The following is a 26,037-nucleotide window of genomic DNA, read 5'->3' as shown; positions in this document are numbered from 1 at the left end:
AGATAATAGCACAGGTGATTCTGAAATGAAAGTTGTCATGGGATGGGTAAGAAGATTTTAGGTACAGGCAAGCAGAAGGAAGAAACATTTAGACGATTTGATGTACAGGTGATGAGGATTAAAAAAATAACATGCAGTTTAGCATGGTAAGAACACAGAAGAACTGAAGCCAGGCTAAAAAGAAAGGGAAGTGTACCTACAATACAGCCAAAGGTGAGGGAAGCTCCTAATGTCAGAAGGGAAGTTTGTCAGTGAGAAAAAAAATGGGGAAGACAGCAGGGAGTCACTTCAGCTTTTAGGTGGATGTAGCAGATATCACCTCTTGCATTGCAGAGTCTCTGGGAAGCAGAGCAGAAAACCTGTCAGGAGGGAGCAAGATTTGGAGGTAGTGACATTTGGCCACTATACAGAGGTATTTAGAAGAAGAAATGACATCCTAGGGAAAGGTTAGAGAGCTGAGGGGAGCCAGAAATGCTGCCTGCTCTGCTTCTACTTCCCCAAGCAACTGGACAACTCTTAGCTTTAACTAAAGCTAAGACACACACACACACACACACACACACACACACACACACACAAAGGAAAAAGAAAAAATAGAGCATGTATATCAGAAGGGATGTGTTTATTGTGTTAGCTATTTCTACTAGAGTTGTCGTTGGATCTTCTAGAAGCAGCTGATGGTGGTTGATTGCTGGACCTAGAAATCACGAGACAATAATGGAGAGGAGATGAGGATATATATTTGATCTAAATCAGATGATAACTGGAGTAATACATTAAAAAAAGAGGGATGTAAATGAATAAATCGAGTGAAAAGGTACCAGAGGAAGTTCTCTGGGAGATCTTAGATGCTTAAGGGACTAGCAGAAGAGAGGCCTGAGCTGCAGAGGGGTTAGTAAAATTGAAAAAAAAAATGTTGGGGGGACAGAAGGAAGAAAACAAATGAAAAAGGGGTCAAGGGATGACATGAGTTTCAGTAGAATGGGAAGAGCAAGTGCATGAGAAATGAGGACCAGGATACTGACAGCATGAATGCTTCTTTCCATGAGTTCCTTGTTGTTATTTATTATTATTATTATTATTATTATTATTATTATTGATATACCATACACTCTTCTTTTTGACTTGTGAATATAATCATAGTAAACAAGAAAGAAGGTACTGAAGGCAGGTCTCTGGAAGAACTTACATATTTAAGGTACTAGCAGAAGAGGAGATTGAGCTAGAGAGAGGTTAGAAAAAATAACAGCGTGTTCTGGGGAAGAGAACAGATGGTGAAGGACAGCCTGCGAGCCTCAAGAATGAATTGATTTGGGGTGAGGGGAAGCAGTAATTCAGACACTGTCCGCATTTGAGATTATGAATACTACAAGCTTTATTAAAATACTGTGATAGCAAAAGAGAATGAGCTACTTGGTAATTACTTGCCATTGCATAGTGCTCAGGGCTCGGCATGGAATCTTCTAGCATCCTGCAAAGTAGAGACTACTGACTCCCATTGCGAAAGAGTGGCCTAAATTCAGTGAGGTTTAGTGTACCTGCTCTCCAGTGAAGTTACTTTATGGTTGTTGAAGTTATATTTTTTTTTTGTCATCCTTAATGGGACTCTCTGAGACAGGACACATGAGCTGGCAGTCATGAGTAGGAAGGAGAAAAATCCAACTGGGATCACAGTTATCCTGCTTGGAAGAAAGCAAGCAGCGCTTTGAGGAAGAATTGATAAAACATACGAAATGAAACAATGTCAAAACCAAAACCAGCATCATGCGAGGTTAAAATTATGTGAATGATGACGTGCATTAGTTATTTTAATGTCTTCCAAGTGCACTTCATTTTGAATGATATACTCAGATAGCACACATGGTAAGGTATAATTGAAAAAGCATGTAGGGGAAAGGCTGAATTCAAAGAATAAACACACAGCTGCAAGGAGGTTAGGAGTCAGAAGGGTAAGCATATGCCCATCCCCCAGGGATCTCATTAGTGTATGAGTGGCCATATATGTGCAGGCTAAATGAATCTCACTGTTTGCAAAGACCTTCAGTAAATGAGACAATGACAAATCAATAGTAATTAGGCATATAGATTCTTATTGACCCAGATGTCTGAAGCCAAACGCCCACTCTGAGATTCCATGAAAGGCAGAATGAGAAGATTTATGGCCATTCACATCTTTAAATATATTTATTTCTATAATCTAGGAGCTGCAATGCCCTTCCAAAAGGGACAGTGGTTATGACTAGTACAGACTCTTGGCTTCTGATGAGAAAGGTTGTTCTTGAGGCTTTTGCTGTAAATATGGTTCCTGTTGGGCCAGACGAGGGCGATTTGGGAGACGGAAAGTCGGGATGTGATCATATGTAAATGTTATAGCCTTCCCTTCTGTGGATGCCTCGGAGGGCCTTTTCTTAAAACTGGAATAGAATTTTCTACAACAGGCTTGTGAAGAGGCGGCTTTGACATGCTTGTCAAAGTATCTGAGCTGAGATACAGAAAGCTAATGGCTTCATCATCAGTCACAGCGCAGGGTTTCATGTGGACTTTTCCCAATTGTTCTGCCACTAGGACTTCTTCTGTAAAGGGTCTCAGTGATGCATTCTCCCTGGACCACAGTGGAAGCTTGGTGCATGCTCCAGGAATGGTAGTTGCTATTCCAATCATGGTTGGGTTTTTCCATTAATACTGTATCCTCCTGCCAAAGGTAAAGGCATAGACTACAGATGCCAAGCAGGGTTGCAACAGAGAGCTCACTGGGCAGTAGGGCTCCCTCTGCTCTGCGGATGTTATAAACAGACATTCATCAGTTTGTGTGCTCATGTGCACACACATCAAGCTGTTTTGGTTTTCTACATTTTCTGCACTGGAGTTCCATATAAAAGTTTTACTTACTAAAAGAATTTCACTGGGCCTGGGTTTATAACTCAGTGGTAAAGCATTTAGTTAGCGTTTTCAAGATCCTGGGTTTGATCGCCCAGAACTGAAAAAAGAAAAGAAAAAAAAAAAGAATTTTCACAGATAGAAGAAGAGGAAGATAGAATTCTTTTAGAAACCTACAGAAACTTCATGGTATACCACTCCTGGTATGGCAAAACCTGAACTGGAAATCTAGAATAACTAGAAATCCCTTCTTCTGAGGTATTTTAAAAATGCAAGTGACAAATATTGTTAGAAGTATTCTAGATGTTTATTTCCCATGGACATTCCCGCGTTTTAGCTCTATAATATTTTTAACCTTTAAACTGCAGTCCCAAGGACACCACAAATGGGAGAGAGAGAACAGCTTCTAATCCTTCTTTGGGATCATTGGTCAGAGCTTGGGAAGGCAGCATTTTATTAAGATTTTCAGCTAGACTGTTGTCTTTGTGAGTAAGCAGTGTTATACTCCATTATGAATGGAGAAATACAAGTTCAGAGAGGCTAAAGCATGCTACACAGCCAGGACAATTAACAAGACTTGAAATTAGCATTGCCTTTACTCCCAAGCCCATCTTCTTTTGCCCTGAATCATGTCAGTGACTAACAGCGTTGTCCCAATTCCATCGTTTTGCACATCAATCAACTAAAGCATAAAAAGGGGGAAGGCCTACGCAACAGCATTTCAAGATCATGGTTTGGAATTGCATGTCTAAATCTTGATCCTAACTGTATGAAACTCATTCATTGAATCCAGGAACATATATTTATCTCTATTTCTCAGTTCATCATTATTACTATAGTTAGGGAGACAGATTTTAATAAATCCTTTGCATATGTGCTGTATTATACTACAGTTTACAGAATGCTGTTTGTTCAAATACATGGTCTTTGATCTTCATAATAACCCGATGAGGTAAGTTGGACAAGGATTGTGAGATGTTTCTCCAGATGAGAAGAGGGCGGATCCAGAACTCTGAATAACCATCTCATGCTCACACACCTTCCGGGAGTGAAGCCAGGGTCTGAGGGGAATCCTGACTCGAAGCCTTTCCCCTTCCTACAGGGTGCGGCGAGGACAGTGGCGTGTGAGAGTGTACTGGCTACTTTCTTACAAGAGTCGCCGATTTGCTGAAGCTGTTTGCTTTCCCGGGTCTGACATGGATGTGCAAATGGTTTCTTTCTGCAGAATAATTTGCTCTTCAACCCCATTCCCTTTTAAAATCAAAATCCACTTCTCTTCCAGATGCCAGAGTATATATGCATATTTGAACAGTCACCTGGATCTGATTAAGAAGGCCCAGCCTGTGGGTTTCCTCACTGTTGATTTACATGTTTGGCCAGATTTCCATGGCAACCGATCTCCCTTAGCCGATCTGACTCTAAAGGGCATGGTAAGTGAAAGCCAGTCCATGCACGAAGGTGAAGGCCAGCCAAAGCGTTGCAAAGTTTGGAAGGAACAAAGTGAGGGAAAGGAAAAGAGGGAACAGTTAAGGGAAACGGGCCAAGAGGCGCTGGTTTTTCTCAGTTGTCTTGCTGTAGTCAGGTGGCCGCTGCTCTGAGGAAAGATCTGTTGGCCATTGCTGTGTCTGAGCCAGCTCAGAGCACTTTCAAAGTAGTATTTCCTGTATTCAGCTACTGCTGCCTCTTTGTGCCCTGGTGGGGCTGAAAGCCCTGCCTATGCCATATGTGCAGTCACACTGCTTTGTAGTCTTTTTTTCCATCGCTGTCTCTAGGCCACCTGGTACCTCGCTGGTAAATATTACCACCCATGGTCAAACTTGCCGTAGCTGCTCATTGACTAGTCTAGAGTCCTAGCTGTTCAGAGACTATCGCAGATCTTTAGAGTTTCAGATTAAACATTATTTAAAAATATAATTAGTAACTTACATTGAGGGATAGAGTCAGCTCTTAAGGAACTTTAAGGCTGTTTTCAATATAGAGATTGTGAGCTCTCCTGAGGAGCCCAGGAGGAACTTGATGGGCAAATGCACACCCACCTGAGTGGGGCGTAGCAGTTCAGAAACCAGGCAGGATCGGGTGGCTGCCAGAAGTCTGGCTATTGAGAACATTGAGAGCCAGGCTTGGAGATGGATGAAACAAGTTAAACCTAGAGATGAAGAGTGACTTTCAATTCAGGAGCCCTGAATGCCAAGCCTAGGAAATGAAGACTAAGGAAAGTTCAAGTGGGCAGTGAGAATGGAGGCTGTGAGCCATGCCATGCATGTTCAGGAGGCAGAGTTAACAGTGATCAGGCCTACTTGCTTCAAGAATTTAAGGTTTGTAGGTAGGTTCATTAAGATTGTTTTAAATAGTTGCCCTAAAGTTCAGAATTTCACTTTTATTACGTAGTTGACCACATAATCAACTTCTGTTCATAAAATACAGTCATGGGCAAACAAGGAAACTGGACCTGTCAAGAGTGTGTTTGCCAGCGATGGAGGCAGAGGAGGAATATCCAAGGAGGGCACAGCTACTCTTTGCTTTCTGATAACCAACGCATGAAAAATGATGGGGTGGAAGGAGCACACGTTATACAAGTAAAAGGAATATGAAAGTGTTAACAAGAGAGACAAATGTCTGACGCCAAGTACAGTTAAAGATGTTCAAGATGCTGTTTTACCAGTTCCAAAGATTGTTCTAAAACAGAGCCAGGCCCCCTGGTAAATCAATCATGGCTCTAAAGTGACACAGACTGGTGGCACTGCCCTTACCAACATTGGTCACCTTATCAGACATGACAGTTCATGGTGATTTTTTTCCTCTGTTTTTGAAAATCAATCCTGGCATCCAAAGACCTAAGAATTACCAGTGGTAGAATATTGTAATCTGCTTGGTCAGATGCAGAGTACTTCCAGGAGTCAGTGGAGTGTTCTGAGGGATCTCATTGCATTAGATAAGTAAGCATGCACTTAACAGAGGGGGCTTTTCACAGTGAAACACAGGCCCAGTTATATCCATAAATCCCGGTGTGCTTGCTTTTGCAAGAGTTTTACTGTCCCATAAACACACCTCTTATGTTGTTTGATGTTTCTTAACAGTTCTTTCCCTCTCTAACTCTCCTTAGTTGGGCTCAGCATGCAGGAGCTGTCAGTATAGAGGCTGCATCACAACAGTGTAAGGATAAGAGGACCCAGACAAGATGCAAGGAAGGCAGTTCTACCTAAAAGCCCAACAAGTCCTCTTTTCAGCTCAGTTTTGGATAACATCAGAACAAACCTGCCCACCCCTGAAATTCTTCTGTAATTGTGTTCTGTCCTTCTGTCTGAACCTACACTGTTTTTCCCTAACTCATATGCTAGGTAGATCCCACGTTATGACTGTTTGCTTTATCCTTTTGTCAATCCTATACCTCAGGTTTTCATTCCCAAAACATTTATTGTCCACATTCCTTGCAATACAATAAAATACCAAAAGCTTAAAGACTGAGTTGAAATCCACATCATCAATGTATTTTTAAAAAAAAAAATCAATTATGGCCATAGACAAGGCTGCAACCGCAGAACTGTATTTTCTTTATTAACCAATGGCAATAAAACATATTCATAGCATATAAAGGGGAATCTTACATCAGGGCCTAGAGACAGAGAGATCCCTGGTGCCTGCTTTCTACCAGTCTAGCTGCAGGCTCAGTGAGCCTCTCTCAAAGAACAGGTCAGAGAACCATAGAGCAGGAGACCAGCTTGATGTCATCCTTTGGCCTCTGCATGCATCTGCACACGCCGCATATACCATGCACACACTCACACACACAAATTTAATTGGTGAGAGACAAGCACTGCTGCCAATACAAGGTGCAATAATTCCTGTATTTGTGGAGCAGGTCTAAAGGGGTAGGAGGAAGTGCTTGGTAGCAGGCTAATGGCAACTGGTATTGTCAAGACAATACTGTTAAGATCAGAACTACAGGGAGTTTGTTCGATTGGCTCCATATTTTTTTTCCTCTGGGCACATAGTAAGTATTGAGTATGTACTTAATAGTAATATGGGTACATGAAGATAATAAAGAGGTCATTTATCACTACAGGAAAAAGTAGCAAATGAACAATGCTAATAACAAATTATTTTGTTGTATCTGGTTCAGATTATACAGATGATTAGTATCTAATACTGATAATAATGTCCAAGTAAATTAAAATATGCTGTGATTTTAGTATACTTAGCAATGTGTTTGGTATAATTAGGAGCAGATATAAGAGTAACTAGACAGGATCCCCACCCTAGCCATATTGCTGATGTTGAAGGAAGGCAAATTGGGTGGCTCTTTTTACCTGTCTGTATCTCTTTTCTTCCTTTGCAGAGCTATAGTAGTTGAATTTGGAGGAAGGGTTAGTTCCATCTGTGTGCCAGGCAGTGGTGGTCTACCTCAATACTACAAAGACAAGCAAAGAAAAGTCTTTGTACTCTGTTAAACAAGGGTTTGTCTGTAAATAGGAAGTGATGAATAATTTACATAGAACATATTCTGGGAAGTTCGTACATGTAGCTCCCTTAAAGGGAGTCCCATAGGAAAAACATGGCAGAGTAGGAACAAGAAACAACACTTGGAGCGTGCAGAGAAGGCCTCTTAAACATTATTTATCATCTTAACACACACAGTGTGTTTTTCTGCTTTTATTTTTGTTCGTTTTTCTGTATCCATGAAATAGAGTCAAAACTTAGAGGCAGGGGTGGGGGAATGAGGAAAGGGGCTGTTGAGACGGCTCCCCGAGTGAAGCTGCAAACCTGGCAAACCTGAATTCAGCCCCCTGGACTCACACAGTGGAAGGAGAAACTGACTCTTGCAGTTTGTCCTCTGATCTCTATACCCACACTAAATATATATATATATATATATATATATATATATATATATATATATATATATATATTTGCATTTGAGAGTAATTTAGGAGGAACAACTCAATGAAAGAAAAAGGGACATGGCCATGACCACAGGACAATAAAACTGCAGTAATGGAAACCAAACTGGCATCAGAAACAATAGGCTGAAAGGAACTCTGAGCTGTTGTAAGACTTAACGTGCGTTTTAAACTTATCCTATTAGAAAAGCACAGTGAGAGTGGCTTATAGTCGCCCACTTGTAGGTCAGTCACCCACACCAAGCGATTGCTTTGGGGTCAAACAGTTATTAGAGTCTTTCTTTGGCAAGTGAGGCCAGAGTGTCAAGAAGGGGTAAATTTTTAATTGAAGTGTAAATCCCAGATATTTGGGATTCATGGGACTTTATGCACAGTGCTGGACTTTGTAACATGTAAGATGTAGCACTGAGAGCTATATCACGGCAGTCCACATTGGTACGTCAGGTTTGATCATGCTCAGCCTAATCCTTGCTGTGCTGCCCTTGTCACCAACCTTGTCTGTCATCCTCCGATTTCCACTCTAACTGCGGTCTTTGAGATAAGCTTTGGGCCCGCCTCTTCATCATAATAGCTGAACCTTCCTTCTCAGCCTCACTGCCCAGGTTACAGAAGCACTTTCAGCCCTGGTTATACGTTGCTCTTCTACTTCAGTGCCTATGCTCATAAGCAAGAGCAGGACAAGAAGCAGGTATCTTCCTATCGTGCACAAAAACATAATTTTCTTTGCCTTCTGGCAACACTTATCCCTCTGCCGTGGGGCTAGCGCTTTCCTCTTTCCTTTGATGATATGTGCAGTCATCCTGCAATAATCTACTGAAACAGAGGTGCTTATCAGAGATGACTTAATCATTATCTAAAAGAAACAGAAGCCTAGTCGATAGCAATCTCGTGAAAATTAGTGAGTCTATAGCTCCTTATAAAATAAAAGAAATTCTTGCTTTCCGCCAAGCATGGTGGTATGTATCTATAATCCCAGAGCTAGAAAATGGGAGCTAGAAAATGGGAGGATCAGGAATGCAAAGTCATCCTCAGCTACATAGAGAATTCAAGACCAACTCAAAAGAAGAGGAGGATGGAGAGGTGGAGGAGGAGCAAAGCAATGCTTGCTTTAAAAGTAAAGAACGGGAATGGTAACATCCATACAAAGATAGATGGAACCAAACATCATAAAGAATGATTTCATGATTTGGGAGGCTGGTTTTTGCTATTTCATTGTGTGCTTGTTTTTATTCTAAATGGAGGGTTGAGCAGTTTTCATCACTGTGAAGATGTAGAGAGTATAAATTTTGAAACTACGCCAGTATTTGCATCTGAACTTGAAAATACATTAGCATGTGACAGTGTCAGGTTTATTGTATGTGGACCGTCTGCTCAGAGGGAAGCTGGAACAGCCCAGGCTTCTTTCCATGGCCATTTTCAAATGAGAAATGCTTGCCCAACAGCTAGCACCCCCTGGCTTCACAACAAATGAGTCTCTCTAGTGCCTGCTTAATGGCTCCTGGTGAGGGATTCCATATGTGACCGATGAGCCTTGAACTAGCTGTAGATCTGCACCTTAGCCCCAGAACTGACTGGAACAGCCTCTGAGGTCCTCAGCCATAAAACCAGCTGAAGAAGTTGTTAATGCTCAGAGTGTCTCAAGATATTCATTTCCTATGCATTTCGTATAGATCTGGAAATAGGTGTTCTCTACCCTTAGATCTCTGGGTACAGTTCCCAAACACACATAGGGAATGCAAATCTAAACCCCACACAATGGTTATTCTGAAAGTCTTTTCTTCACTGAACATGACTGTTCTTTAAGCTCCTATTGTTATAGTCTCTGTTTAGATGGTGGTAATTTAGGGTGTTTGCTTAAATTATTTTCCTGAAACACTCATTCAGAGCAGTACATGGACTAAGAGACAGAACTGGCCATGAGTACATAGCAGACACACAGCATCCCCTGTTGGTTGCACTGTGTTTCCTCTGCTTCCGTTTGGAATACTACACAACCCTGAGCAGGAAATTACATTCTAGGTCTTGAATGAACTGTGTGGTACCATCTATTCCCTGCCAGACTGTGGAAAGCTGAGGGCTGGTCCAGGGGCTGTTGAGTCAGGAAGGAAGCTTTGCAAAAGCTTGTATAGACCCTGGAGAATTGGCAGAGGCCCGATCCCAGCCAGAAACACCACATTAAACACTTAGATGTCTGATTTGTCAGAGACTCAACTAAGACTTTGCAAAAACTCGGGAAAAGCCAGTCAGGGTCTCATGCCTTCTTGGGATGAGGAGTAGAGGATGGCGCTGGAAGGTCCCGAGCCATTCAAAGCCATTTGCAAGGGCAGCCTCAAAGATGCTAAATTTTGTTGTTGTTTAAAACTATTCTATTCAGACATTTTTACACCTTGTTTTTACTTACAAAAAAATTCAAATCCTGTGTATTACTGTGCTAGCTACAAGATAATCTGCTACTGACTGGAGTGATTAATTTGTAGTGATGTTTCAGTAAGGCCCATTTATCAGGGGCCTGATACTCCAAGCACTGGAGTAGGTGCTATATTTGTATCCTTGCCAGTTTTTACAAAAATGCTTTGAGATAATTTTGGCAATTGAAACAAATGGAGAAACTGAGAATAGAGCAATGTGATCTACTTACCCAGTGGAGGAAATAGTAGAATTAAGATTAGAACCCATTCAGTTCAAATTTATACCACAAACATTCTTATCTATCGATCTATCTATCTATCTATCTATCTATCTACCTACCTACCTACCTACCTACCTAATGTGCATTATTGTGTTTGCCTGCATGTATGTCTGTGTGAGGGTGTTGGTTTCCCTGAAACTGGAATTACAAACAGTTTTAAGGTACCTTGTGGGTGCTAGGAATTGAATCCAGGTCCTCTAGAGGAGCAGCCAGTGCTCTTAACCACTGAACCATCTCTCCAGCCCGCACATTTTTAAAAGTAGAGTAAAACTGGATCATTAAAGCTTTGGGTGTTTTCTCACTCTTTCTGCTCTGTTTTCAATGTGTTGTAGAATCCAATTCTTTTCTTATAACCAGGGGTTCTCAACCTTCCCAATGCTGTGACTCTTTAATACAGTTAATGTTGCGGTGACCGCAACCATAAAATTAATGTAATTAATGTAAATATCTGTGCCTTCCCATGGTCTTAGGTGATCACTGTGAATGGGTCATTGCCTCAAAGGGGTCGAGACCCACAGGTTGGAGACCACTGCTTATAACCTGTTTTTTTTTTTTCCTGTGTACACTTAACACCAAATATAACCAGAGGTAGAATAAGGGTGGACCTTTTCAGGCAGTGGGCTAGCATATGGAATCTGTTGCGTTGGTCCAGAAGAGAAACACTGGGAAGAACTAGGGCCTGGCGACCAAGAATAGGATCCAGGGTGACATGGGGCTGGAGATGGGGTTAGACAGCAGCATGCAGGGGACAGAGCACTGGTACAGACAGCTTTGCGAACTGGGGCATGCATACAACAAAATGGCTTTCACCGGGTCTCAGCCGGTGTGAACCGCCACTGTGTCACCTCAGTTAGGTAGTGGTAGAATCAGGTCACTGGAAGAGTGCCAGCCCATCCTTTCCTTCTAGTATGTGTGCCCATACACTGCACCATCACAGTTCCACAGCTCAAAAGTCCAAGTTGCCCCTTGGCCCTGGTTTCTCTGCTCCGGTTTTCACATGGCCAAAAGCGGAGGCTCCTACTGGAAGGCTCTGGGAAAACATACTTTTCCACTCCAATCATATTGTTGTGGAATGTGATTCCAACATAGGTCAGACTAAGATAGCAGTTTCCCTGTAAGCAATCAGGATTCCTGCTCAGTCACTAGATCAGTGTTTCTCAACCTGTGGGTCACAACCCCAAAGTCCATTGGAAAACACAGATATTTACACGACGATTCGTAAACAGTAGCAAAACTACAGTTATGAAATAGCAACAAAAATGTTATGGTTAGGGGGTCACCACCACATGAGGAGCTGTATTAAAGTGTTACAGCGTTAGGAAGGTTGAGAACCACTGCTCTAGATGCTTCCTTAGGCTCATTACCTTCTGCCTACCTTCAAACACAGCAAGACCAGGGCAAATCCCTGTCATATTTTGAGCTGTCCTGGCTTTCCTTTCTGCCTCCAGCCTGCTCCCTGCCTTCCTCTTCTTTGTCTCGTCACAGACTGTTGTGTCTTCCTCTTTGCCATCACCTCATGAGCTCTTCTGCCTTCCTCTTCTGCTTTTCGGTGCCCATGTGATAAATCAGGATAATCACTCCCCTTTAAGGTCAGCTAGCTAGTAACTGTTTCCGTCAAGTCCCTTTATAGCCGAGTATAAATTAGTGTTTGCATAACCAGAGGACAGAAATCTTTCTAATTCTTCCTCTCACACCACGGTGGCACATTCATCTTCGTTTCCCATGTCTGCATGGATTTTAAGTAGTGCAAAGTGTCTGCCTGAACTCCCACAGTTATTGAGTTTTCCCAGGCTTCTGCTTCCTTTTGTTTCCAGAGAAGTCCTCCCTGGCTTCTCTAGAGCAATAGAGAATGGTCCCTATTCTCTAGTCCCTCTCTTCCCCCACAAAATCCTCTCCAGAGCTTTCTCCTATCTCCTTCACCAACTCTGTCTTCCTCAGAAAACCTTGTTGTATTCTCGAATGCTTCCAGTTAATTCCCTTAAGTGTTGATATTCCTCGTCAAACTCCAGGGACCTAGGATATCTGCCTTGTCTTTGACAGTTATCAGGGACCCTTAGAGAAATGTTTCCTAGGACACCTTTATAGCTAACATATATAATTTTTATTCCTCTAACAACTTGGAAGGAAACAGTAACTAAATTACTATTATTACTAAGCTACTAGTCCTTACCAGAAACAGATTTTGAATTTTAGAATATCCTAATGTGTCTAGTGGCATATTTTGAAGATAGTACCCAAGTTTCAACTTGAATTTCATTTAGGTTTCATGAATACTTTATATGCATAGCTCGAAGGTAATTTTATACAATGCGCATAATAATTTTTTCATCAAACAGGTTTGTTGTGTGGAAACATCTATTTGTGGTTAATAATAACTCAAGTTTCAGATTTTGATACAGTTTGGGCTCCAGAGTAAGGCTCTTTCTTGATATACTTATTTGAATTATTTGGGGAACCTATGAACTTAAAACTAATAATGCCAAGGTTTGGGGTCCCCATTCCTCCAATTTAGTGCATTAGGTTCTTGCTAAAGTATGGATTGTCAGCCTACATCAAAGGTTTAGTTAACATGGAGTAGGATCCCAAGGAAACTGCACTCAGTGTGAATATCCGGATGGTGAAGAGATGTACCCACATGTGGACCATGACCGAATAGTGCAATATTGAAGCTGAAGTCCAAGATGAGGCTTTAGCTTCTGTCTCTCCAATTTATAATACACATGCATATGATAATTTGTAATGTCTAAGGTTTCTCCAAGTCCTTGCAAACATATTCCTCACTATGCTATGCCTGGGTACTTGTTAGGGAAACATCACTTCTCTATGTTCCTAGAAGGCTCTGTATCTTTAGCACTATGATACTGGGACTGATCACATCCTGCCTTCTGCACTGGGTTCTCCATATCCAGCAACCACCAACCTTCATCCACTCCTTTCTATAGTACACTAGAGGAAATGCTTTATCTCCATGTCACAGGGGGAATAAAACTTTAATACAATTCCAAAGAAAGAAAATGAACATTTGTTAATAGTTGAAAGGAAAAGGCACCCTTAATAAGTTTTTCTTGTATGCATAGCTGGCTATATAAGAGCTGAAGGAGTTTCTAGCTTTTATAGATCCAGTACTTCTTACCAGTAAATAAGGAAAATTTCAGATGCAATCTCCTGTATTCTTCAAGAATACTAAGTATTATTATAGCCCTGTCCTCCAGATGAAAAAATGAATTCCAAAAGGGCTACAATTCACACAAGGCTCTACAGCTCATTAGAAGGAATCTGAATGTAAACCCAGATGTCCTCCTGTAAACCTTACCATCTTTCTTTGTCGTGGTCACTTAATTTATAAGAAAAGAACACATTCAGCTAATACTTTGTGTCTTTAAGTTAGGAGGTTCACTGATCCATTGTAGTTGTTTGCATGGTTTTGGACATCAAAACATTTCTATATATTAAGTAAGTTTTTTTTTTCTTATAGTTCCCCCTTAACACAAGAGCCAAAAGAAATAAAATGTGCATGCCATCACAAGTCTCCCATGGGGCTTCCCCATACATTTGACTGTCTCGCCTCAACATTCAAAATAGGCACATACATATTTATAACCACGCTCCTTCCACTTATGCTTCCTTTCAACTTCCTCTTATCGCAAGGACCAGTCAGCCTTCAGCTGAGCCATCTAGCTCATTGGGCCTGTCCTGGTTTGGAAGCTGTTATAAATCCACACACACATCCAAGGCATCTCTAGCATTCCTAGGAACTCAGATCTCACAATTCCCTCAAAGGCTTCTTCATCCTCCAGAGTGGTCCACACGGCACACATTCCGTAAAAGCCCCATCATGAACTGATTTCGCCAGGGCAAAATCCCCATTCTTTGACAGGATGAAATGGACTAACTGGCTAGCTGGCCCTCTGAGGTGCCCGAGTGCCTATCAGGTGAGATGTCAAGGATGTAAGACCCCAGTTCACAGTGTCTCTGCCTCAGGGAGAAATGGTGCTCACTGGGTCTCCCTCCAGCACCACCATCCCAGTGTTAGTGTGAAGCAATGCTGAAGGCAGCTCTGGGGTTGAGCTTGCTGCTTCTCCTTAGGTCACACCTCCTGTTTAAGAGTCCCCTTTGATAACTCCTTCCCGAGAAGGATGCTGTCTCTCGGAATGATGGCCATACTTTGCTTTGGAGAAGAGTCAATGCTGCCTTTCATGTGGCCCTTTCTGCTGCAACTACTGTCAAGCTCAAGAGTTAAAGTTTAGTGCCATTGGTTTCTGGAAGAAAAATGTCCCTTTTCGCTGGAGGCGCCAGAAATTTACAGAAAAGGCTGTGAAGTCAGTTTGCCCAAACATTAATCATTTTCAGAAGCTCTTATGTATATTTACTAGATATTAAAAATAAATATAACTACTCGGGAGGCAGAGGCAGGCGGATCTCTGTGAGTTCGAGACCAGCGTGGTCTACAAGAGCTAGTTCCAGGACAGGCTCCAGAGCCACAGAGAAACCCTGTCTCGAAAAACCAAAAAAATAAATAAATAAATAAATAAATATAACTTTGCCATATTTATGCCTTTGGGATGTTAATAATTGAGAAAGATATCAGAACCAGCAACATTATTCATATTATAATATAAATACTAGATTGTTCAATGAATATAGATAAGGAAATGCTTCTCATACACAAAATGGACCCCAAATGCCACACCCAATCATAAATTACCTGGATTTGGTCTTTAAACCTAGCTGTGGGTCAGCCATGCAGATGATCATGGCCTGATCCACTTTCGGTTGCTGTCCAAAAGAAGGCAACTTAATGACCTGGCTCCAGAAAGGAGCTCTAAGTGGTCCAGTCAGCTGCCCTGCTAGATGAGGATCCAGGGATGAGCAAGTGTGCACCCACCCATCATCAGTGACCATCACCCAGGCTTCTGTGTGCTGAGCTGTAGGCGGCTCACCCTGTGTGTTCGCTGGAAGGGGCTTGTAGCAAGGCTGGCATGTATTTAATCCTACCAGGTGGGATGGCTTATCTTTATTCACACAAGGTCTTTTGGGAGCTCCTGGAACCTGCTTTATTCCAGTCTCATAAGAAACACTCCTAGAGTAAGGAAGGACAAGAGTAGAGATCTAGGGAACATTGACTAAGTTACTCAACATGGTTTTTTACTTCCTTTTTCTTTGAGACTATAGAACTAATTTCTTCTCATCCCTGTGAGTATTTAAGGAGCCAAGTAGTAAATGTTCATATATTATTCTTCGATGATCACATTTTAGAAGAAAGAATGGTGTTTGGAAGAAGAAAAGGACCTTTGAGAGCTGGAGAGATGGCTCAGAGATTAAGAACACTAGCTGCTCTTCCAGAGGTCCTGAGTTCAATTCCCAGCAACCACATGGTGCCTCGCAACCATCTATAATGAGATCTGGTGCTCTCTTCTGGTGTGTAGGTATGCAGGCAGAATCCTGTATATATAATAGTAAATAAATCTTTTTTAAAAAAGGACCTTTGAGTTGCCATTAGCTCAAAAAGACAGTAGCATAGTGCCTATTCTTTCACAGTATTAGTTTGGAAAGAGGGGTTCCAGGATTCCTTTCTGGTCTGTCCTGTAACCTTTCAATGTTCTTGTGTGTTAACATCAAAGACATAGTTCATACCCAGTGACCCTGTTATCAGCCAAGAAAAAGCCAACAGTTTTTGTGGGTGCAATTCAGGCCAGCAAGAGCATGTCATGTTTCATGAGGAAAGCAAGAGTAAATAGACATTAGAGGGATGACCAGGGACCTTGCCAGGAAGGTGTGCACAGACTGCATTCCTTCTCTAGTGCCAAGGTAACAAGGAAAAGTTGGCCAGACTTTTTTTGTTTGGTTGGTTGGTGGTGTTCTGGGAGTGGAGGATGCTGTTACATTTGTTTGTTGTTTTGAGACATCTTTACTGTGTAGTCCCAGTTATACTGAATTCGCTAGGTAGTTTAAGCTAACCTCGAGTTCTTAAGTCCCATGCCTCAGTTTCCCTTACTGGAACTTTAGGCTTTAACATGATCAGGTTTGCACATAAGAATAATCATACTAGCTCTACTGTAAAGAAGAATTAGAAGTGGGCTATAGCAACAAGAAGGAAGAACAGGATCATGGCCTAGACTAAGGAACTGATTAGCAGAGAAGACAAAAGCAGGCAGACTTTAAAGGCTTGGGAGGTTAAATGAAGGAGAAAGCAAGGACGAGAGCTCTGCAAATGACATTTGTGCCCTGCAATAGAATGCCCTAACTAGAAGAGGAATCTGGAGAGATCCATCAAATAAGGGTAGTTGGCAGACCGCTCAACTCAGTGTTGTTGTGGGCTATGTATTTATATCTGCTGCAGCTCAGGATTGCTCACACCATATAGCCTATATTACATAAATTAATTCTATAACGTGACAATCTAAAGCAGAGAGATGTTTCACTGGATAAAAACATTGGCTGCTCAATCTGATGACCTGAACCCAACATGGCCAAAGAAGAAAACCAGCTCCTGAAAGTTGTCCCAGGACTCACGTAATACACAAACACACGTGCACACAGATAGATCAGTTTCTCTTTTATCTAAACTGAACAAAGGTATTGATGTCCACAAACTTGAAAAATATATCAGCCTGTACCCTCTCTAAAGATTCCAAAAGAACACTGACACAGAGAGATGAACGAGCTGATTGCATCCACAGCCAGCATCCATTCATCTCCGGAATCTCAGAGAAGCTGACCCGCTCATATGGTTCTGATTGATTTTAATGGGATTCCCTTGCAAACCATAGATTCTAAATTATCCCTCAGTAGGTATAACATCTGTAGGAGACATATTATTTATCCTGAATAACCCTTGGGTACTATTACACTAAGTTCTGACAGAAGCTGAGTACATGGTCTTTTTATAGTCAAATGCCAACTGTTCACATTTTTTATTTCTTATAAGCCACAGAAGATACTTATTTATAACATTTTAATCACATCTAATTTCATGTTAAAATATCAAATTTAATTGTACAAGAGACTTCATTTATTTTTAAATCTTGGTTTGGTTTGGTTCACAAAGAATTTTTTGGTGTAGGGGAGGAATATTTTTCCCCAAATTTGAAGTTTAAACAACTTAGTAAGCATTCCATGTTCAGCTCACAAAGAAAGGAATTTGCTTATGAACTTGTTGCAGCCAGAAAAAAGGTCTGAACAAGCTCATAGTCTATGGGAGTTATCTCTATCCATGGAGGCTGCTGTTGATCCCCCATTCTCTCTTCTTCCTTCCTGTAGGTCACTGGGTTGACACTGTCTCAGGACCTCGATGATCTTGCCATCCGCTACCTGGCCACTGTTCAAGCCATCGCTGTAAGACACTTCAGTAATATTTCAAAAAACAAATGATCAAAACCTTTGTGCTATTAATATGTTCTGACGCACAGATCTCTGAGATGCCCCATAATGCTTTTGGGGCCTTTTCTCAATTAGAAGAGCACTTGCCGCAGAGAGATCTTTGCCTGTCCAGACACTGCTGATGACAAAGGTTCTCACCTGCCTTTATGACAAACACACTGAAATGAAAGCCACAGGAAACCCTTGAGCATCGTGTTTATCGTCTGTCTGATGTCTTCTAAAGTCCATATAAGCAAAGAGGCAGACTCCAAGTACAGGCGCAGCCAGGGAACTGCTCTCAGCAGTGTTTGCTTTTGTACAACCCATAATACTGTTTGCTTTACCAAAAAGTTTTCCTAAGGTTCCTTTAAATAGTAAGCCTCCCCAGAAACTTTTGGTTTGGGGTACTTACGGATATTTAAAATGATTAAGGAAAGAAGGGAGAGCTTATTCTGAAGTGTGAGAGGCTCTTAAAGTGAGGTCTAAGGTGTAAACCAAACCCTTGAAGCTCAGACATTGCTAAGGAGGCTTCTTGTGCAGCGGCGCTCCACTGGTGGGCTGCCAGCAGCTTCTAAACCCTGACGTCATACAAAAGTTAGCACATGCGCCTCTATTAGATAGTGCATTTGCGGAAGTGGGTCGTGACTTTCAGCATCTTAGAGAAGGTGCTTTTGTTCATTTTAGGAAGAGAAAGGAAACCCTCAGAAAGGAAAACTCAGCTTACTAACTTATGATCAGCATTAAACCCATGGTTCATTATTATTATTTAGGCTTATTATGTGTATATGTATATGTCTATGAATGGCACATGGGGCTGCCAGAAGAAGGCACTGTACTTAGGAACTATAGTGAAAGGTGATTGTGAGCTACCAAATGTGGATGCTGGGAATTGAACTCACGTCCTCTGGAAGATCGGCATATTTTTTATTTATATTATTTATTATTATCATGGTTGTTAGTGGTGTTAGGGGTTGAATCCAGAGCCTTACCATCTGAGGTGAGCACTCTACCGAGGTTCAGAAACCTGTCTCTATTTCTAAACCAAATTTCAGTTTGCTTGTTGCCGCTGTATAGACATAAACAATATTCACTAGTTGTTTTTTCTCCCAACAGCTGTTTTTATAGTCTTACTATTTTTAATACGTGCATGCACATTTACCCATATCACCAGCAGAAGGACTATGTTAGTACTCATATTTACCCACGAGCCATGTGTTAGGTTTAGAGAACAGAGCCCCCCAGTCACCTCACTACGGCCCCTTCTGCAGAGCCATTGCAAAGGCACATGGAGCCTGCCCGTTCAGTCACACAGCCCCTGTAGACTATAGTCCAGACTTTTTCTCCCTTAAGCAACTTCCCTCATGACTTATACCTTGACCAGTTCAGTGAAACCAATCAAACTGCTTTCTACATAGACGCTACAGGCAAACAAACGAATAAGCAGGGAAAAAGCCAGACAATTCGACATCTGTCAAAATGGAGAAAGTGAAGAGAAGATGAAAAGGAAAACATGCTTATCTTTAGTAAAGACATGCAGTAATCGTGTTTTGAAACTAAGAAGATTTTCATGATACTACTAATTCAGAATAGAATTTGGAGATATTTGTGAGATGTACATATATATATATATATACACATGCGCATATACCTATATATACATATGTACACACACACACACACATATGTACTAAATGTTTTATGCCATCACCCGATTTAACCACATATTGATATTATGTTCCTCAGTCCACTGACTAGAATCCCAAGCCTTAACGCAGCAAATTAGCCATGTAGTTTATATATGCCAGAGCAGTGATGATCAGGCACAGTTTATAAAATAAAACATTAAAGTATCGAGGTTGTTTTAATGTTTGACTTGTGAATGTCCTCCTTGTATGAAAGGGCTTGCAATTGGCCCAGTCGCTTCCATTGAAATGAACAGTTCTGGAAACCAAGAGATGCATGATGCTCACACCTAGTGAGCAAATCTAAGAGGTGGACATGAAAGACAAAGCTAAACAGGAGAAAGGTCAAGGCCATTACCCCATAGTGGGAAGGACTATGACCCTTCAGGGGACCTCCAACTCTGTGCCTGGCACCGGAGTGCCTTGCCTGTCCAGGCCTTAAGACTCTAGCCCTCTAGACCACGGGCCTGTCTTTACACTTGAGGTGAGGGCAGGCTGTTTGCCAGGGTCTCAGGAGCTAGTGCACACTGGTTATAATGGGAACCCGTGTCCACCACAACCCCAGCTCCCGCCCTCGCCACTCTGTCACGGTTTGTTTTCCTTTGATCTTTTCATAAAAGCTACGCGAGTAAAATAAGTTTTCAGACATTCCCAGAGCACCTTTTACTTAACACATATCAGAAGCCATCATTCATTTGACCTGAATTTTTTTCCACAGGCTACTTTTCCTGGTAAGAACATTGCAGCAGGAAGCTCAGGAATGCAAAAGATTAAACTTAATAATGCATGCAGGAAAGGAGGGGGGAAGAGCCAGCTATGTTTTTACAAGTAACACACATTTGGGAAATCAATCTTATATTTAATGGGCCATACATACATTTAAAGCGATCCTATTTTTTCTGTCTATTGTCTTAATGACCTTTATAATTCCATACAGTGAAGACATTTTAAGACAGATTTCCTGATAAAGCTTTACTGTAGAGTCAATTTAATTTGGGAGGGGTTCCATCTGTTTGAAAAAGTGTCTGAGTGTACTGATTTTCTAGGCAAAAATGTGCATTTTAATGAAGCATTTTGATGACAGATATTTTCCCATAATGTTCAGCTTGGGAAACAAATTGTTTCCTTCTTCCTGAATATTGCCATAGCACCTATTTGTTATTGGTAAGTCAGAGAGTTCCTCTGTATGAATATCCATGATTGGTACTCTGTAGCAAGGGAATGGATTTAAAGAGAAGAAAGTTAGCGCCAGCCGATGGGAAACCCCTCCATGCAGTGAAACTCTCTCTTGCTTGGCTTCTTTTAAAGACCTGTCAGCCACTTGGGTTCCTCCGCAGCTCCTCTGTCTGTCAGAAAAGACCCTTAAAAAGTACTATTTGCATTTGAAGTCTCTCGATTTGCATTTGGTTCTGTGTCCTCTTGGATTCGCCTAATTTTAATTTAAATTTCTCCATGCAAATATTTTTTCCAGAAAGGTGAGCACAAAGCCCTTTGGTGGGCATTTCAAGAGGGTGGACCGGCAGACAGGGGAGTCTGGGACACTGAAGGGAAGCCCCCCGCCCCCCTCCCCCTCCCTCCCCCCCCCCCCCCTGCAAAGGGCTGCCAGAGTGGGGAGTGGGAGACGGGCTGTCAAAGCGCTGAAGGGAGTGCCTCTTGTTTGGGTCCTTGCTTTTCCTTCCCAGTCGTGTGCTTCTCAGTGACCCCAATCACAGACTGCGGATCACGTGGTCCAAGTTGGGTGAACAATCTTCAGGTCTCTAGTTTGTCTTGACATGAGAGATGACTTTGACGGGCGCAGCAGAGCGCCTGGCGAGCCTCACCGCTAGAGGAGCCCTTTTGTGAGAGCTTCACCGCGCCTGCAGCTGTGGGGCTGGGAGGGACACGCTGCTGTGTCACGCGCCATGTCTTGGGCCCTACCTTTTACTTCTTTTCATGTTACCATTTTTAACAAGTCCCATTCAACCGAATGAATATGATATTATTTGTCTTATTAGTAAATGGGAGTGGAGCCTTAGGTTGGGTAGGAGGAAGAGGTGAACTGCCTGTCAGAATAGGGCTTCTTCAGGGCAAAGCTTCTGGTTTCAGCCATGCAGATCCCAGTCTTTGCAACAGGTTACAGCGGCCTAGCACCTGCAGTCCTCTGGTGATCCGTGATGGACTGACGGGCATCCATGCCCTCCTGAAACGCATTGCCCTGTTGTGCGTGACATTTTTTTCTGGGGTTCAAGTTCCCCCAAAACTAAAGAAAGAACATCTAGAGAAAATCACTAATACTTAGGCAAGGAATCACCTTGTATGTTACAACATGTTTCATTTTTCAAACACAGCACGACCACAGATACTCTTTGAAGGCCCGAGTTTTATAAATCCATATTTTCACCAGATTCATGAGCAACTTCTACAAATATTTAAGATGTCTGTGCTGGAACTGCTGCAGCTTTTGTTCCTGGCTGCCCCAGTGCTGCAATATTTATTGTAAACCAATGGGGATGTCATATCCTGTGACCCCCAGATCACCCTCTGATCTTCCTTCTTGTTAGGGACTCTTATAGCCCCGGAAGATGTCCCTGTAGGGACCCTTATCAAGGGACTCTTCTCTTACCTAGACCCTCACCTAGCAGGGCTCATTTACATGCAGTGTATTAACTGTGGCTCTGGCCCTCTGTGAGGTGCTACCAATAGGTTCATTGCAGTGCCTCTCTGAGGTCCTCAGTCAGTGACCCTTGGGGCAGTATTCCTTCATGAAATTGGAGCTGAAGATACTTCCCTTAGAAAAGTCACACACACACACACACACACACACACATACAAAAAAAAACAATGGAACAACAAAACCAATAGAACAACAAACTCTCAAACAACAGAACTAGGGAAAGATGCAAAGCCTTTGGCTATAGAGAAAAATAAAACTGCCTTTTTTAAATAGGCCCTGTCTCCTAGGAATGTCAGAAGCTACATGAATAAAGTCTCACCAACCTGACTGACTGTCCAAATGTGAGCTAAAGAAGGATACCAATAGACAGCCAGAGTGGATCAGGAAACCCCACAAGGCCTCAAACCTACACAAAGAACTACAAGCAGCTAAGGCATTGCAGGAGCAAGCGAAGTCGTCTTCCCCAGGGAAGAGCATATCAACTAGTTATTCAATACTATATCATCAGCCCTGAAAACAATATGCACACACACACACACACACACACACACATATCTCACATACATGCATACATGTATCAACAATTAATGAAAAAAGAGACTATGAATTTGAAAAAAGACAAAAGGGATATATCAGAAAGTTTGAAGGGTGAATGCTGTAATTTTAAAAGAAAAGAATTAAAATTGCTAGGCCTCCTTAGCCTTATTCCCCGGGGAAAGGTGAGTACGCTATCTGCCCGTTCAGCAGCCCCACCACTCAGGATAATCAGATCAGCAGTCTCACAACGCAGGACGACCAGACGTGATAGGGAGTCAGGACAAATGATGGAGGAGGTTCATCTGTCTATGTGTTACTTTCATTGGTTAATAAAGAAACTGCCTTGGCCCTTTAATAGGACAGAAAATTAGGTAGGCAGAGTAGACAGAACAGAATTGTGGGAGAAAGAAAGCAGAGTCAGGCAGACGCCTCAGGCAGTCGCCATGCCTCTCCTCTCTGAGTCGGATGCAGGTTAAGAGCTCTCCTGGTAAGCCACCACCTCGTGGTGCTACACAGATTATTAAATATTGGTCAGTCAAGATGTGAGAGTTAGCCAATAAGAGGCTGAAACTAATGGGCCAGGCAGTGTTTAAATGAATACAATCTGTGTGTTGTTATTTCGGGTGTAAAGCTAGCCGTGTGGGAGCCGGGCAGAACGCAGCCTGCCGCTCCTTCTACAGACAAAGCAGGAACTCAGTTTATTACTGTGAGCATCAGGTTATATAGGTTAAGTGACATCATGTGGTGTGGGGGCACCTCCAGCCAATGAGAGACAGCCAAGCCCTCCCTCTGGCGGGAGGGGCATCTACCTAGATGTTGCTGTCTCACCCTCACTCGGTTCCCTCAAACTCGAGCCAGGCTTTTCTCTGTCCTACAGGCCTCAAGGTACAGGCCCTGAGATAATTTTGGCCCAACAAAAATGAAATAGAAAGTAAAGAAATTAGCCGTGCTAACACCCTAACTGTTTTTCTCAGTGTTGTATTACTCCTGAGAGAAGCAAATGGTGAATGCAGGGGTTTGGAGTCAGGCAGTCCCAGGGTGGAATTCCCTGTATGAACCAGCTGTGTGACCACAGGCGACATTATCTCCAAGGCTCAACTCTCTGGGCATACAGAGCTCTGGGTGCCAAGCCAAGGTCATGCCGAATACGAGTGTCCCCGATCAGTTGTTTCCACTGCCATCCTAATGTTTTTCTCTGCTTTCTCCTTTCAGTTTGGGACTCGTTTCATCATTGAGGCCATGCAGGCAGCAGGGCACTCTCTCAGTACCCTCTTCTTATGTGGAGGACTAAGCAAGAATCCCCTTTTTGTGCAGATGCATGCTGACATTACTGGTAAGCCTCGTGGGTGGGAGTGGGGACGACACCCTCTTTGGGTTGGCAACAAATGGGTGTGGCAGCTTAAAGGCAGACTGACGACAGGAGGCCATTGGAGGTGACTCAAGTTATTAAGATAGCTATACAACCTGTGTCCCCATGATGGGGAAAATGACTCTCAGGTATATCCAGTTTCTGAACAGAACACCAAGGCTGGCAAGGACAGATCTTAATTTGAGCATATAGCCATCTTTGTTGAGTGCTTCTGAACCAAGCCTTGTGAGGAATGTTGAAGGTATAGAAATGAATAAAACATGACCTTGGCTCTGCAGAGCCCAAGGTCACCCCAGAAAGGCAAACAGCTCACAGACACAATAAACAGTGTGACAAGAGCCCTGGGTGAGAGAAGCATAGTGGGAACTTCACTCAGTTTTGGGCTGTGCAGTACAGGGCAAGTGAAGGCAGATCCCAAATGCTGACGATAAGGTGTCTAACTGTAGACTGGGTGTGTAATCCCGATTCCTTCTCAATACCTAAGAATCAGGGTTCTGATCTTAAAGTCATACACTGTGTATCTTGTAATAGGCATGGAGGTTGGAGATGGTGGCAGACTGGTATCTGAGCAGAGCTCAGGGTTCCAGGAAAGGATCTCTGTGAGGACACCTGCCAGTGCACAATGCTGATCTAGACTCCTGTCTCTCTGAGCCAGTAACCCCACCATTCTTCATCTTCTTCCCAAGTGTCTCCTGGGAACTAGCTCTTCTTCCAGCGCCTATTGCTGGGTACTTAGATACCAAGTACAAGCATAGGACATGGGGAGGGAAAGGGGGGAGAATAGGCATTGTCTGGAGCCTCCACTCCTGCCTGACACAAGCTTACCTTACCTTGGCCTCCATTCCTCATGACTCCAACCACTGTGTTCCTTACACAGCAAGCAAGTTGGTGTCTGGGCTCAAACTATCTCATCAGATCTCCTTTTCTGCTCCAGGCCATGCAGATTCCTACATGCATGATCTTTATCCAGGAGACAGGCTCAGTTGATCCGTGCATATCAGATAGATGAAATTGAATAGAGTACTGTGTCTACCTTAGGAAGGAGTAGACTGAGGCACAAGGCAGCATGTAGTATTAAGAGTAGATCTAGGCCAGGCGGCGGTGGCGCACGCCTTTAATCCCAGCACTCGGGAGGCAGAGGCAGGCGGATCTCTGTGAGTTTGAGACCAGCCTGGTCTACAAGAGCTAGTTCCAGGACAGGCTCCAAAGCTACAGAGAAACCCTGTCTCGAAAAACCAAAAAAAAAAAAAAAAAAAGAGTAGATCTAGGATGTTGGGAAGCATGGACTTTGCTCGCCTTAGTCAAGTGCCTAGCGTGTTGGTGGGAATCACACTTCAATCACTCCCCCTAACTTCTGAATTAGAAAGTAGACTGCAATGCAGCCAAGCAAATGGAGGACAAAGGAGTGAGTTCAATTGACGTCCCTAAATCAGGCAGATTGTGATTCTCCTGTTGACCCGGGTTTCTGGACCTTCCCTTTGTTACTCTTGGATGATACCTGCCCTCTTCCAAGGTTTGGAAAACCTGCCAAAGTAAACCATGAAGAGTGAAGTAGACAGAAACACAAGCCGCATTGGCTGGGTGGTTCAGATAAGGCACAGATCTGCGGTGTGCTGTGATTTTCAACTGTTTAGCCTCCAGTTAGCCAAAGCCTCCATCCCACCTGGAGGCTGGAAACCAGCTTTAGTCCAGGGAATGGGAAAAAGGGTAACTGAGCAGGGTAGCCAGATTTGCCCTGGGCACAGCCTGGGCACGAAAGCGCCAACCTTTGTGAAAATGTGTCATCCTCTAGTCCTGTGTCCCTAAGAGTCAAAAGCCAGGGAAAGCCACTAGCTCCGCACTGGAATCTCTGTCCTCTGAGCTAGTGAATGGGAGGCTGTTAATGGTTGTTTGGGTTCAGATTGCAATTGGACCCTTTGTCTCTAACTACTGGCCAGTTCCAGTTGTGGACAAAGAGACCTTTTCTTGGCCGA

General features: G+C 42.8%; 1 protein-coding gene across 6 annotated transcripts in view; it reads left to right on the top strand.

The window, feature by feature from the left end:
* Fggy (FGGY carbohydrate kinase domain containing) overlaps positions 1-26,037 on the top strand; it is a 368,123-nt gene that overhangs the window by 257,573 nt on the left and 84,513 nt on the right. For all 6 annotated transcript variants that reach the window (XM_038332750.1, XM_038332754.1, XM_038332751.1 and 3 more), the window contains 3 exons: positions 4,160-4,307; positions 17,725-17,799; positions 23,908-24,028. In XM_038332750.1, the coding sequence (XP_038188678.1) occupies positions 4,160-4,307; positions 17,725-17,799; positions 23,908-24,028 (344 nt within the window). The remainder of the gene's footprint in view (positions 1-4,159; positions 4,308-17,724; positions 17,800-23,907; positions 24,029-26,037) is intronic.

The sequence above is a fragment of the Arvicola amphibius genome, chromosome 6, assembly GCF_903992535.2.
Source record: "Arvicola amphibius chromosome 6, mArvAmp1.2, whole genome shotgun sequence".
NCBI lineage: Eukaryota > Metazoa > Chordata > Mammalia > Rodentia > Cricetidae > Arvicola > Arvicola amphibius.
This window is presented reverse-complemented; position numbering and strand designations above follow the sequence as displayed.